General features: G+C 54.8%; 1 protein-coding gene across 3 annotated transcripts; it reads left to right on the top strand.

The window, feature by feature from the left end:
- Nucleotides 1-2,316: 2,316 nt before the first annotated feature.
- Nucleotides 2,317-14,587, top strand: DTYMK (deoxythymidylate kinase). 3 transcript variants are annotated; one of them, XM_026490804.4, is made up of 5 exons: nucleotides 2,338-2,520; nucleotides 3,240-3,348; nucleotides 7,678-7,768; nucleotides 9,393-9,590; nucleotides 14,246-14,587. In XM_026490804.4, exons 1-5 carry the CDS (start codon nucleotides 2,391-2,393, stop codon nucleotides 14,354-14,356), a joined length of 639 nt encoding a protein of 212 aa, XP_026346589.1. In that variant the 5' UTR covers nucleotides 2,338-2,390; the 3' UTR covers nucleotides 14,357-14,587. The 3 variants fall into 3 exon arrangements, with proteins under 3 accessions (XP_057162337.1, XP_026346589.1, XP_026346593.1); XM_026490808.4 differs by lacking the exon at nucleotides 14,246-14,587 and adding an exon at nucleotides 12,408-12,698; XM_057306354.1 differs by lacking the exons at nucleotides 7,678-7,768; nucleotides 14,246-14,587 and having other exon boundaries at nucleotides 2,317-2,520; nucleotides 9,465-9,590.
- The last annotated feature ends 682 nt before the right edge of the window (nucleotides 14,588-15,269 follow it).

The following is a 15,269-nucleotide window of genomic DNA, read 5'->3' as shown; positions in this document are numbered from 1 at the left end:
TTGATTCCTAACTGTCCATGCAGCAAAGCAGAAAGAAGACTGAATGTCCAGATGCAAGGGTGCTCCTCTGCCCATGGCGGGGCCATGAGATCAGCACCGGATACATGGAGATGCTGAAAGCACCCTGTGACCATGAAGGAAAAGCCAGAACTGCTAAAACGTGGACCTGACCTTTGACATCACCCATCAGCGGAAGCCGTTCTTGGCTGCCTAACTCTGGACTTTGCATTATGTGTGATAACAAACTATCCTGATGATTGAGCACAGTTAGGCTGGTGTTCTGGGACCTGCAATTAGCGTCATTCTGATAAAAAGAGGCAGGACGTGCTGGAAGACACAGAAGCAAAACTGCTTGTTATACCTTAATAACAGCGGTCACCAGACCTGTGCTAGTTAAGCGGCTACTGCAATCAAAAGGGCACCCCACCGGGGCGCCTGGGTGGCACAGCGGTTAAGCATCTGCCTTCGGCTCAGGGCGTGATCCCGGCGTTGTGGGATCGAGCCCCACATCAGGCTCCTCCGCTATGAGCCTGCATCTTCCTCTCCCACTCCCCCTGCTTGTGTTCCCTCTCTCGCTGGCTGTCTCTATCTCTGTCAAATAAATAAATAAAATCTTAAAAAAAAAAAAAAAAAAAGGGGGCACCCCACCACCACCCCGCATACAAGGCTCGGACAGCCAGGTTCCTCCATTTTCACAGGCAACCAGGAAGGCCGTGCGTTCACAGCTGATGCGCCACGTTACTCGTTCTCCCACCGCAGCCCAGGGCGCTCATCCTACGCATGTACAAGGCTGTGCTGGCACGTGCCGAACCCTGGGAAGGCTGTCTTCTCTACTCTAATCCTTTCATCCTTTGAAGGCCCAGGAGATGGCCATTTTAGAACAGGAGACATCAAACCAATGGCTATTGCTTCCCTACCTATAACACTAAGCAGTAGGCTTTGCATCAGTGAGCCTCCCCTAGGTCATGCTGCAGTAACAAGGGGCCCCAGAGTCTCCAGGAGGGACCTGGAATGCCGGTGGCTTACTTCCTGCTGTGCTACCTATCAGTGGCGGAGGCTGCAGCCTGGCCCTGGCTGTATTTCCTTCACTGGAGATCCAGGATGAAAACACAGCCCTGATTGTGCATATGCTCTTCTCATATAGGGCGGGAGGGGGGCAAGGAGGGGACGGGCGAGCCACACAACAGCTTTCAAAGCTCCACCCCAAAGTACAAGTCAGCTGTGGTTACAACAGCGTTTGGACGTCGCACAGCCAGGATCAACATCAAGGAAGGAAGCAGATACTTCGGAATAATACTATAATCCATCCCCCTCCCAGAACCCAAGGCCACGGCAGGCAAGGTCGGCTGGGGGGACACAAATCCACGCTGGCTACCTCGGGGAGTCACGTTCTCAGGGGCTTGTGCGAACACGAGAGCTGGGGGAGCGAGTTCGGGGGCGCCGCGGCGGAAGGCTGCAGAGCTGCGGGCAGAGGCCCCTGCGGTGCAGCAGGGAGGCAGGCGTCTGGAGCGCTCCCGAGAACGCAGCCTCGAGGGTCAAGCCCACCGCCCTCCCAGCTGCAACCGCCTCCAAACCCGCACGCGGGCCTGCCGTCCGCAAACCCCAGCTACGAGGGAACCTCCGGGAGCCGCGGCCCGCAGCTCCTCACGACCTGAGTGTCGCGCCGTCGCAAACCCCGCAGGTTCGAGTGCGCCCCCCAGGGGGATGGCATCTGGGGCGGCCCTCGGGAGGCCGGCACCGCGCCAGCTCCGGGAGCGCGGGGTCTCACCTGAAAAATGCCCGGGCGGCCCGGACGCCCCTAAAATAGTAACAGCACCCGAGCGACGGTGACCCCCACTTCAGGAGTCGGGCACGAGCGGCGGCACGACAGCCCCCTTCCCCCTCCTGGGAGTCTGTCTCCGTCGTCCCCGGCTCGTAGCTCCCACAGCTCCGCAGCCCCGAGCGTTACAACAGCGACAACGGTCTGTCTTCCCGGGATCGTCCTCGCGGGAGCGGGAATGTCCGCCCGCGGACAGCGCTGCACGCCCCCGCGCCGCCCCTCAGCGTCCCCGCTCGCAGCCCACCGTCGCAGCCGCCAACTCTCCCTACCGGCCTCTTCCAGAGGACTCCACCGGAAGGGGCGGGGCGACCATGCCGTCTTCGCCCCGCCCCCGGGCCGATACCAGCCAGTCAGAGCACGGCCGGAAAATGGCAGCCAATCCCAGCGTGCGGCCCCCTCTAGTCAATTCCGGAGCGCGGCGTCGACGCGATCTAGTTCAGCCCGTCCCAGCGCGCTCCGCGGACGCAGGTCCATTTCAGCCAATCCCAGCGCGCGCCTTGGGCGCCCGCCAATGGGAGCTCCGAGCAGCGCGGGGACGTGCGGTCGCGGCGGGCGGCGGGAAGGCGCGAGGATGGCGGGCCGGCGCGGGGCCTTCATCGTGCTGGAGGGCGTGGACCGCGCGGGGAAGAGCACGCAGAGCCGCAAGCTGGTGGCCGCGCTGTGCGCCGCGGGGCACCGCGCCGAGCTGCTCCGCTTCCCGGGTGGGTGTGGTGCCGGCGAGGCCGGGGCCCGGCTGAGGACGCGCGGCGGGCGGGCGGGCGCACGCTCGCTCGGTCCGGGGCGCAGGTGCTCGCTGCGCCTGCTCCTGACGTGCGACCCCGCGCCCCTGTTTCAGGTGCGGCCGTGGCATGGCCGTAGGTTCCCGAGACTCGTCACGAGAGGATGACGGTCCGTGCCCCTCCCCCCCCAGCGGGGTCCCGGTGCTGTCGTGGAGGCCGTGCCGCAGTTTCTGGGTTTGGGGACAGCTGTGGGCCCTTGGATGCGATTTGATGGGATATGTTTAGTTTTTAAAATAAAACATTGACCTCAAAAGTGCGTGTGAAAATATCAATGCTTAGGTTACCCGGAGACTTCTTAAGGCTTAAAAAACGGGTAGGGAAATGGGGCGGGGGTGGTTTTTGAATACTCGGCCTTCCGATCTTGAAGCCAGCCTGTCTGCACATCCCACGAACACTTCATTTGAGGCCCGGCGTTGTACCTCCCTTCCCTTTTCCTGAAGCGTTTTCCATCCCAGTGTGTCTGCACACTGCTGCCCTTTCTCAGGGAAGCTCCTTCGGCTTCAGGGGAGGGTCGGAACCTGTGTGGAGACATCGTAAAATAAAACTCAAAAGACTTGGGTTCAGCCCAAACTATATTCTAATTTAAGTGGAAAGCCTGCCCTCACTTTTGTGTTTCTTTCTCTCTCTCTCTTTTTTTTTAGAAAGATCAACTGAAATTGGCAAACTTCTGAGTTCTTACTTGGAAAAGAAAAGTGAGGTGGAGGATCACTCGGTGCACCTACTTTTCTCCGCGAACCGCTGGGAGCAAGTGTAAACACTACCTTTGTGCTGCCCCCCTCCCCCCCTTGCTTTGCCTCCTGCTCGAGACTGGGTGAATGCAGCTCTTGATTCTGAATGGTGTTGGCAGGAATGCCAGAGGCTGTACCTTTGCAAGTGTCCATCCTGTCCCCCTTGAGCCCAGGTCTTAGAGCTCTGTGGTTCCCAACCAGCACGAATTGATGCTTTTCCTTCCTCCTGCCCTGCCACCTTTTTGTAATTAATACACGTTATTTTGTAAGGTAACATTAGGTATATGGAAAAGCTGGTGATAAGTACAGAGTTTCCCCTCTACCCCATCCCTCCCTCCCTCCTGCCCCCAATTTCTCTTATTACTTGTCTTAGATTAGTGTGTTACATTTGTTACAATGGATGAACTTATGTTGACACTTTTTTTTTTAAGGTTTTGTTTATTTATGTGAGAATGACAGAGGTGGAGGGGGAGTGGGGAGCAGGGAACAGAGGGAGAGGGACAAGCAGACTGCTGAACGCGAGCCCTGATGCAGCACTCGATCCCAGGACCCTGAGATTATGACCTGACCCGAAGTCCAGAGTCAGGCGCTCCCCAGACTGAGCCCCCCAGGCGCCCCCTGTTGACACATTATTACCTGAAGTTCACAATTTACTTTTTCCTCTGCCCCTTTTATTTTACATATTATTCAGTCTCCTCACTCAATATTTGGCTGTGATCAAGTGTCTGTGGTGTGTGCTTTTATTATTATTATTTTTTAAAGATTTTATTCATTTGAGAGCGAGACAGAGCACAAGCAGTGGGAGAGGGAGAGGGAGAAGCAGACTCTGCCGAGCTGGGAGCCCGATGTGGGGCTCGATCCCAGGACCTGGGGATCATGACCCAAGCTGAAGGTGCCCCTGTGGTGTGTGCTTTAGATACTTTTGTTTCCATTTATATGCACATATGTCATTGGAGTAGTTTTGTTTTTTAACATGAATAAGTGGGATTCTTCCATACTAACCATCTTGTGACTGGCTTTCTGAGTCTGCCTTGCGGAGTTCTGACTTTCCTATCGGCCTGGGGTGCTCTCCAGAAAGGCTGTTCTGAGGTAGATTCAGCCAGATGCCTATTCATGGCATTGTCCCTCTTTCAAGCAAGCCTGCACTGCTTTCTTCTGGCTCAGCTGTGTCTGGTTTGGAAGGCCTTCCCACACCCAAGATCAGAAAATGAGGTCATTTTTATACTTTTTAATACATCTGGAATTTATGGACATAATTGTTCTGATTTTGCTTTTTGTGGCCTTGTAGAAAAATAAGGTAGGTCCACTTAGAAATAAAAAGTAATGCTGACTCCACTTCCTAGTGATCCAGCCCTTGCTGTGCAGGCCTGCCTGCGGTGCCTCTGCCTGCCTCAGCTCCCACGGCTAACCCTTCAGGTCGTTCCAGCCACTACCGTTTGATCAGATTTGAAAGTCCTTGGGTGACAGGTCATATGTCACTTTCACATGTGGCACCACTGCCCAGCAGCGGTGTGACCGTGGTCCTGCGCAGCCGCTCTTAAGCACAGCTTCCCCGTCAGTGTGGTGGTGAGTCTTGGTGAGGGCCAAGGCAGGCTGCCCAGGCAGGCCTAGGAGTGAGGGCTCAGTAAACCTGGGCTGTTGGGAAGCACTTTGTGAGGAAGCCGGTTCTTTCCTCCACCTTTTTGCTATGCTTCGTCTTAACTGAATCAGTTGCCGGTTCCCGAAGAGACTTGTCCTCTGCCATCTTTACAGTTCAGGGGCACAGAGTGTGTGGTACTCTCCTCACAAGTGGGGGCAACACCCTCCATTTCCCTCCCCATCTCTGTTTGCCAAAACCCAGCACGCCTCCAGGGCCATCTTCGATAGCACTCCAGGCAGGAATTCATTCCTAGAAATGAGCGATTTCTTTTACTTTCTGTGTCAGTCTAGCAATTTTCTACTCCACTTATTTCTAAGTTTTTACTTTGGACTAATTTCATCAACTGGAAGAATTGCAAGAGTAGTGCCAAGAATTCCCGTATGCCCCTCCAGACTTCCCCTATTATTGGTATTTTGCCACATTTGTGTTACCATTTGTTCACTTTTTAAAAATTACAGGTCATTTGTTATAAAATTCAGGGTTGGTCTGCTGTTTCCTCGCAAGTAGGTTTGGATTTGTATTTTTGTCAGGAATACCGTGGAAGTGACCCTGAATCCGTCGTCTTTAGGACGTTGAGCCAGGCGGACGCAGTGCGGTTTGGCCACCACTGGATTGCTTGTGAAGGGGGTGCTGGGTGTCCCACCAAATGACTCTTACCTGTTACAAATAGTAAAAAGGGGAGGGGGGCCTGGGGGGCTCAGTTGGTGGAGCGTCTGCCTTTGCTCGGGACATGGTCAAGGGATCGAGTCCCGTGTCGGGCTCCCTGCTCAGCGGGGAGTCTGCTTCTCCCTCTACCTGCCCCTCCCCCTGCTTGTGCTCGCTCTCTGGCAAGTAAATGAATACAATCTTTAAAAAAAAAAAAAAAAAACAGGATAAAAAAAGGGGGGAATACTACAAAACGACGTAAATATCCCCTTCCTTATCAAACTGGTTTTCTACTTTATCATTCATTAATAAGCCTGCTGAGTCTGTTGTGATTTCCAGCGGTGGTTTTTCTGACCCATCACCTCTACGTGCATTAGTTGGCTTCCTGCGTTCCCCCCACCCCGCCCCGGTCATCCATGCATCCATCGTTAGTGTGGACTCACAGGTTCTTTCTTACTTGGTGAGTCATACTGTCAGTTGTTCTGATGTTTAGATTATTGGAAATTTGGCCTCTGGAAATCTCTTCACATTGACTCCTGTGTCCATTTGATGTGTTCCCAGGCCTCATGTTCTGAGAACTTTTGGGTAGAACAAGATGTTCAGGTTTCTCCTGTGTTTCCTCCTTTTCCAGCCCAGGAACCAGCTGCTCTTTTCTGCTTAGTGGAGAGTAGTATTTAGAAACCAACATCTGGGTGCTGGGTGCTGGGTGCTGGTGAACATCCCTGCCTCTGGGCTCCTGTTGCGGTTGGACCTGCATAGAACTTGTTCTCCATCTGTGTCTGTTTCTCTCTCTGTATCTGTGCTCACTGATACCTCCTGTTCTAGCCTGGCACCATGCTCTTGCTGGCTCGTGGCATCGTCCATATACCCACCTCTGAAAAAGCCTGTGGAGAGGTCATTGCTGGTTTACAGCTCTGTCCTTACAACAAGGGCACACGGAGTGCTGTGTTCAAAAGTCTCTTGGGGCAGGATTTTCCCCTCTTCACTGTGTGTTCATTTGGGTTACAGGTTCATTTGACTTTGTGTATGATTTTAGGGTTTCTTTCTCCGTCTTGATTTAATTTTAGTTTTTGAATACATGAAACATTGAATGGTTCTAAAAGTCAGAAAAAGGTCACTGCCTTACCCACCCACTTCTGCCCTCCCCCTGTGGGTAAACTATTCCATTCATTTCTAGTGTTCCCTTCTGCAATTATTTTATATACAAGCAGAGACGTATGTGATGTCTTAATTCTCCAATTTGCCTCCTTCCTCAAAACATAGCCTGCCGTGTGCTTGTACTCTGCTTTCCTAACGCCATCGGGGTGGTGCTCTGTCGGCTGACACACACCTCCCTCATTCCTCATACGGCTGCGTCGTTCTCTTGGGCATGTGCTGTGCTTATTTTTTCTACCGACTTTCTGTTGGTGAGGTTAGGTGATGTTTTTAATAGTTTGCAGTTACAGGTAAAGCTGTGATGGAAACTGCATTTTACTGCCGGAGGCGTGCCTTCTCCCTCCCTACTGTCCTGTGAACTTCTCAAGGTCACAGGTAACAAACATCTTCTTGTTCCACAAAGTGCAAGTGACACTTCTTGCTAATGTCAAGCTCTTTGTCTGTGCACATCTTCCTAAGATCTTGGGGCCGGGGGATGGTGGTTGAGCCGCCATCACCTGGCTGAGGACACCCCTGGCTACCCCGTCCATCCTTGTCCTGGCCCTTCGGGCTCTAGGTGATCCCGTCCTGGCTGTATCTGCACCTTTGCTCTCCTGGGCTCTCCTTCCCAGTGGGGTAGCCAGGCCCCTCCGTCCCCCTGCCCAGACGGCCAGCAAGCCTTCCTCTGTTCATCCATCTTCATCAGTCGTGTTTGTGTTGCTTTCATGGACTTGTCTTTTTCACACTGCGCTTTGGTGGGAGTACCCGGTGGCATCTTCTAAAGAGAAGATCCAGAGCTTTTCTGAATAAACATAAGGCCACAAATCGCTGCCCCGTAATCCCTTCACTGCATTGGTTTTGGTATTGGTGAATTATACTATCAGGGCCTGTGAAGCCAGGACCATGGCTCAGAAATGCTGTCTGTTTTTTTAGGCCGCTAATTAAGAAGAAGTTGAGCCAGGGCATCACCCTCGTTGTTGACAGATACGCATTTTCTGGTGTCGCCTTCACCAGTGCTAAGGAGGTGAGTGCCGCGTGGTCCCCAGTGGGCTGATGCCAGGTGTGGACTTGGTGTGTTCACATACTGCCTTCCGGAGTGTGAGAACCCTTCTGTTTGCTTGGTTAGTTTGCTCTTGATCGCTAGGAAGAGCAAACGTGTGTGGAGCCATGGCTTGTCATCAGATAACTTGGACGGTGGATGTCACCACCTCCCTTTCCCAAGATGGTCACTCGGCAGCACTGCTCCATTCGGCGTCTTGTTTTCAGAGCGGCGCTTCCTGTGTGTTCTCGTGGCCTCCCCGTGCCACGGAGCTGTCGTTTTAGGGGTATATAGTGGCCACGCTGCCACTTTGTTCTGCCTGTCTAGAAGTTTTCAAATACATACCAGCAGAGAAGACAGTACACCGCCCAGCACCGTCACCTGCCTGAGAGCCTTCCGGTCTCCTCTCCAACCCGCCAGACACCTCCCCAGCTCCTTCATGAACATCTCCGTTCACATCCCAAAATGACTTCTTACAAACACAGTCTCGCCTCCCACAGCAGGCGCTTCGCGCCACCGCCATTCAGTCCGTGTGCAGAGTGGCCAGTTCGGTTACAAACTGTTTGATTTGTCTTGTGTTTTTACACTTAGAGTGAATCAGAATCCATTTCAGGGCCATACTTGAAGTGTCTCCTAAATCTCTTAAAGTACAGGTTCCCACATCTCCTTTTTTCCTCGTGTTAAAATTTTTTAAAATTTTAGTTCGGGGAGGCTACTTGAAGGAGCATTGGGCTCTCCTGTCTTGAGACTCAGGGCGTCTGGCTGTCTCGTTTGTGATAACAGCTCTTGATGATGGTTCCTTCACAAAGGGTGGCCAAATGATAACCTTTTAGTTCTGCCAGTCCTTCCTCGTGTGCTGGCTGGAATTCTTAAAGCACACTTGCCCTATGAAGCATTAGTCACTGAGATTCCGTCTGTAAGAGGAGGACAGGACAAGTGACCGTCTTGCCATGGACCGGCTCCCTCACGTCCTCCCGACGTGCTGCTGCGGCTGGGGGCTCCCTCCTCAGCTGAGTACCTTGCTTGAGCCTGTGGCTCCCAGCGCACAGCTAGGTTCTAACCCTAAGTCTTCAGAGCTCTGTGGCTTTAAGACAGGGCCTTTCTGGCCATGACCTTTTCCTCCAAAAATGGTGACGCTATTTTAGAAATTGATGGGGTGAATAGGAGCAGGAGCGTGCAGGAGAAGCTCATGGCGCTTGCTCACGGTGGGTCTCCAGCATTCTCTGGAAGGGGGCTGACGCCCTAACCCTAGCAGGTGTGTGGGTACAGGACCTGAACAAGGGGTCACTCCCCTCATGGGCCCTTCTGCTGCCTACCCTGGGCCTCCTGTGTGTGGTGGGCCTCCAGGGTCTCTGCCGTGTGGACTGAGCTTTCTCCCGGGCCAGAGGGCACTGGGCCGTGTCAGCACGCGCACCCTGGGACCCAGGCTGTGGGAGAAAGCAAACCATTTGGGATCTCAGAAATAAGAGAGCCACTACCACATAAGAATTCTCAATTTTTGGTATTTCAGACAGACATTAGCTCGTTTTTCCTCTTTTATGAATTTTGAGACTGAAAATTAGACCCCATGAAGCCTTCTTTCTCTAACTGTTGGGTTCTGTGCTGCCAGAATTTTTCCCTGGATTGGTGCAAGCAGCCGGATGTAGGCCTCCCCAAGCCGGACCTGGTGGTGTTCCTTCAGTTACGGTTGGCGGAGGCTGCCAGGCGGGGGGAGTTTGGCCGCGAACGCTACGAGAATGGGAACTTCCAGGAGCGGGCACTGCATCGCTTCCACCAGCTGATGGCGGATGAGACTTTGAACTGGAAGGTGAGGGTGTCTTCCTGCGTCTCCAGAACGGCAGACTGGGCAGGCTGGGGGCCGCTGGCGGGTGACTCGGAGACGGCAGCCAAACGCTGCAGTTTCTGCCGCTCCGTCCGGCAGGGCCTCTGGGCTCGCCTCTGTGTGCGGCGAATTCTGTTCCTTTGTGATTGTGCAAAACAAGGGAGCTTGGTGCCTTGCGGGGGAGTCGGGGAGAATTGGCCAGATAGCAGCTCCCGACAGCAGTCCTGCGCGGCCAGCTGTCCTCCACCGGGCTTTGCCGTGCTTGTCATCTAGGGCGCCAGCCTGGGAGCCACTCCTCACTTTGCCTTCCATCTGGAACCTACGAGTCGCACTCTGGCTTGTTGTGCCTGTCACTCCTGCCCTGCCCCCCAGTCTCCTCAGAAGTTGAGTCTGGCTGTTTGGGGCTCAGCTCCCAACTCCCTGGGAGCCATTTGCTGACTCCCTCTCAACCCTGTCCTGCCAGTTCCAGCCCCAGGGCCGTTCCTCATTTCCTCTTGTGGGGATGAGCCCCTGTCTCCACACTCCACTCACTCCCAGGCCTGGGCCTCACCCACAGGCTCACGCCCCCCCCCCCCCCCCGCCACATCACCACACTCTGCCGTCTCCCTGTGCTAGGTGCCCCACAGCCCTGCTCCCTCCACCTCCGTGCACCTCACCCAGGGCCTGGCCCCAGCCTCACATCTGCCTCCCTGAAGGACCATCTGCTCTCCACACTGGACATCCCCTTCCTCCCTGCATGTGCCCATCCCCAGACCCACCTCATGTGAGCACACCCCGGTTGTCTGGGCCCACCTTCGTCCCCGTGTGGTCAGAGGCCGTCCTGGCAGCAAGAAAAACACTGTGGACGGTTGATAAGTCTCACTGCCGAGGCAGGCCGCAGCCTTGCTGCTCTGGGGAAGGGTTAGGGTGTTGACTTCGGCTCCCAGTTTGGCCGTCTTGTCTGGTTGATGCTTCTCTCGTGGCCTGCCTGTCTGCGGCCCTCCCCACTTCTCCACACTGACCTCTGTTTGCTCGTTGCCAGGATGGGCGTTTCTCGGGGCACAGGGTTGCACACGTATTTTTAAAGTACAAGTTTCACCACTAGCTAAAAGTAGAGGGTTCCCATGAGACCTCTCATAAGCGAAAATGGCATAAAGCAAAGAAACAATTACCATTAATTTATATGGAAACATTTTTTAATATTCCCAGACCCAAAAAATCACCTTTCCTAGGCGTTTGTGACACATCTCGCTAACAGACGCACAAAATCAATGGAGATGAAGCCCACACACTCCCAGACACAGCTCAGAGCTCTGGCGGCTGGACGCCAAGATGCCGAGCGAGGTTCCCGGGACAGAGCACAGCGGGGCCCCTCCCGCCGCTCCCTGCACACTGCTCCCGAGGCGGCTCGCTGCAGAACAGACGCTGAATGCTATTTTTGCTTTTCGCCTTTTTTTGTAAAAACAAAAACACTTTTTGGACTTCTTTCAGTTAGCAAAAACAGGTACTAACATAAATCTTTCACAAAACCAGAGTGGTGTAATGTGAACTTTCGCAAAGCAGGGGACACCTGCGTATCCCCGGCCTTTCCATCTCTTTCATGTGCTGACGTCAGTGCTGAGCCCATGTGGCCTGTCCGACGGTCTGAGAAGGGCATTTCTTTCCCCGCATGGACGCTTCAATCCCATTTTTGTACTGGTTGATTTTATATGAAAAATCGCAAAGGTTCTGTTCCCTTTCTGTTTTTCCTTTGTCAATCAGTTCTGTGTGGTTTAAGCACATTTCAAACCCTGCAAGGAACGGGACTAGAAGGTATGAAATCAGGAGTGGGAGTGGGGAAAGAAACAGGAAACCGTTGCGTGCCGACCAGTGCCGGTGCGCTACGCCCCAAACCTCCCCAGTCTTCATCTCATGTCACTTCCTTTCGCTTAAGAACGTCTTTTAACATTTCCTGTAGGGTGGGTCTCCTGGCATAGAACTCTCAGCTTTTGTTTATCTGAAAATTAAATTTTTTTAGCATTCTTTGAAAAAAATTTTAAACAGGAACAAAAAAAATTAGAACTTGCAAGTATAATACAAAGACTCTTCCCCGGGACCATTTGAGAACAAATTAGTCCCTAATGCCCCCTCCGTGCTGTGTACTGTCAAAATTGGGACATTCACGCGGATCCCTTGCTGCCCTCAGGTCCCCAGGCCCCGTTCAGGTGCCCCCATTGGTCCCCCTAGTGTCCTTTTTAACAAATGACCCAGTGTACAGTCCCGTCTCTGGTCTCCAGCCTGTGTGACTTTCACAACACTGACGCTTTTGAAGGTCACAGCAGTTGATTTGTAGATGAGTCTCAGATGGACTTGGCTGTTTCCCCATGATGGGATTCCGGTCTTGATCTTCAGGAGGCGGCTTGGGAGGGATGCTGGGTTCTCGCTGTGTCCTGCCACGTGTGTAGGATTTCCGTTTGTTCCACGTCTGCTAATGTGCACTTTTCGGGGTCTTTCTTTTTATTTTGAGTGCCGCTGGCGCACACGCAGGGGCGTCTCGGTGTACAGCTGAGTGACCGGATGGCGTGTACGTTCCGCTGTGCTCGCCACACGTGTGGCCGCACCTGTTCCCACACGACGCCATCACGGGATCACTGACCGCAGCCCCCGTGCTGCGCCTTTCATCCCCAGGACGTACTCTCCCCGTAACTGGAAGCGGCACCTCCCGCTGCCCTTCACCCCTTCCGTCCACCCCCCACCCCTCCCGTGCGGGGCACCAGCGTGTCCTCTGCCTTTATGGCTCTGATTCTGCTCTTTGTGCGATTATCCGTTTGCTTTGTGTGTTAGATCCCACAGACAAGTGAGATGCGACGGTGTTCGTCCTTCTCTGTGTGACGTATTCACGGAGCGGGACGCGCTCTCGGGCCACCCGTGATGTTGCCGACGGCCAGAGCTCATCCTTCTGTATGGCCGAGTGATGTCCCACTGTGTGCGTGTTGGTGACGTTCCCTTTCACCACTTGGCTCAGTGCTGTTTGCCAGGCTTCTCCACGGTGACGTTCCTTTTTCTCCCTCTGTGATTAATATTTTGTGATGAGATTCTTATAAACCATGTAAAAATCTCACACTCCTATGTTCAGCTTCCGTGTACGTTTATATCCGTACGGATTCGTGTTTCTGTTTGACTCACCGCGGTCTGTGCCGCCCGCCCCGCCGCCCCACCCGGCAGCTCCTTTTTTTTTTTTTTTTTTTTTAAAGATTTTATTTATTTATTCGACAGAGAGAGAGACAGCCAGCGAGAGAGGGAACACAAGCAGGGGGAGTGGGAGAGGAAGAAGCAGGCTCATAGCGGAGGAGCCTGATGTGGGGCTCGATCCCATAACGCCGGGATCACGCCCTGAGCTGAAGGCAGACACTTAACCGCTGTGCCACCCAGGCACCCCCCGGCAGCTCCTGATACCGTCTCGTAGGTCCCTGCATGCTGGGACACTTACTGCTCCCCGGCACATCAGTACTTTCTGGGTTCATCCTGTACGCGCCCAGCCCCGCACTGGAATCGGCTGCCTCCCCCGGTGTCCGTGCTTCTGTCGTGTGGAGAAAGCTGTTCTGAAGCCGTGCCCAGGGCCCAGGTGCTTGTGGCCATGGCGCTGTCGCTGCTCCCAGGCCCTCAAGGACCAGAGATGCAGTGTATACGCGATATGCCTGCGTGTGCAGGTTTATATGTGATATGCGTGTGCATAGTGTGCCCGTGTGTGAGTGTACATGTGTGTACACGCATGCATAGTATCCCCGTGCGCGGGTTTATATGCCGTGTGTGTGTGCCCGCCGTGTAGTATGCCCGTGTGCAAGGTTATGCCTGGTTCGCGGTTTGCAGTAAGCAATCCCGGAGGCCTTCAGGTGGGTGTCGCCATGTGGGGTCTCGGGCTGTGCAGGAGATCACTGTGAGCCATGCAGTCAGACCGCACGGAGTGGTCATACCTCTGAGCGAGTCTACACCCCCCTCAGCGTCTCCAGAATTGGCTGCCCCAGAGGCCCCATCAGGGCTGAGCCTGGACAGGCAGTGAGCCAGGGCACCCCCCTGAGCACACAGAAGCTTCTGTCCAGCTCCGTCCTCCTCGCCCCGGGCGGAGAGCAGTGTCTCGGATGGCTGACTCCCTTGGTGACCCGAGGTCCTCATGCTTTTCACGGGAGGGCACAGCATCCACGCGTGGGGGGGAGAGCCCCCCAGCTGGTCAGGATGAAACCGTCTTCCCAGGGAGGAGAGGATTCAGACCCAGGGTTGGCTTCCGTGCAGAACTTCCTTGAGCTCCGAGCAGCATCTGGGCGTGGCCTCGGAGGGACAGGCTCTCCCTGCCTCTGCGGATCGGAGCTCCACTGGCTGAGGGGGGAGGGCGCCTCCCTGACGTGCACGCCCCCAGGAGCTGGTGGGGGAGAAGGTCTGATCAGGAACAAGACTGGGTGTTTCTTCTGTGTCTGGGCTGCAGCAGGAGTGTGGGTCGGCTTCATCCCAAGGACACAGCAAAGTCCACCCTCCCCAGCCAAAGGCAAAGGTCAGAGAGAGGTGTCGGTGAAGGCCCCGAAGGTGTGCTGTACCCTTCTAGAAGCCCGCCCTGACTGAAATCCCCACACGCCGAGAACAGTGAAAGCATTAACTGCTCTCTTCTTCTGCCTCCCCCATGGGGATAGATGGTCGACGCTTCCAAAAGCATCGAAGATGTCCACAAGGAAATCCACACCCTCTCTGTGGACGCCATCCAGGCCGCCGCGCAGAGGCCGCTGGGGGAGCTGTGGAAGTAGCCGTGTGGTGCCCCCTACGTTGGCCCCGCAAGGCAGGCTCGGCGGGGCAGGTGGACGCCCAGACGACGTGGTCACGGTGCTCGCAGCAGAAACAAGCAGCCGCAAGTCAGCCTCTAGGGAGCCAGCGGGGGGAGCCATGCGGGCGGTGCTGTGCGGCCGTCCTCTGTCCTTTCACCCCCAAGATACCAATAAATTACTGTGTTTCTTATGGAAATTTAATGACCACATGCAGGCAGTTTCAGTGAAGTGGCAATCAGTTCAAATTCTCCTGAATTTCTTACAGGCACTAATACAAATCCACTTGTAAAGGTGCCGTGGAAGCTCTCACTTTCTTTAGCAGCCGTGGGCTTGACAGAGAGTCGTTCCGAGTGGGCCAGGCCCTGCGCAGGGCCCAGCCAGGCTGCGTCCCAGGGGCCTGTCCAGTCTCAATGCTGCGGACATGGGCTTGGCTGTTCGCTGTGTTTTCGGTCTGTCCGGTTTGAAGCTACTCTGCGTGGTCTGCTGACTTCTAGGAGAATCTGGAGCAGAGGGCAGTGCAGAGTGCTGGACGGACGGCAGGCAGGGTTGCCCCCTGCCCACTCAGTGGGTCTGGATCCCCCCACCTGGAGGGGCAGGCAGCAGCCTTCTCCTGTGCCTAGGATGTGATCACCAAGTGGTGACCAGGCGACTCCGACCGGGGCCCGGGCAGAGCCTGCATGCGGCCAGGAGTGTCCTGCACAGCGGCAGCGCCAGGCACGCACTTCCCCGCGCTGGCCAGGGTCCGTGCTTATCTGGGTTCCTTGTCTGTGGTCACTGGGCAGCCGGCCCTCGGTCCTGGTCCTGGGGTGGCACCTCAAAAGGGGGCAAAGGACGTGACAGGTGAGTGGGCTGGTGGCTGTGCAGGCTTGAGTGAGGCCACGAGTGGACAGTCCTG

Source organism: Ursus arctos, unplaced genomic scaffold, assembly GCF_023065955.2.
Source record: "Ursus arctos isolate Adak ecotype North America unplaced genomic scaffold, UrsArc2.0 scaffold_1, whole genome shotgun sequence".
Classification (NCBI taxonomy): Eukaryota; Metazoa; Chordata; class Mammalia; order Carnivora; family Ursidae; genus Ursus; species Ursus arctos.
This window is presented reverse-complemented; position numbering and strand designations above follow the sequence as displayed.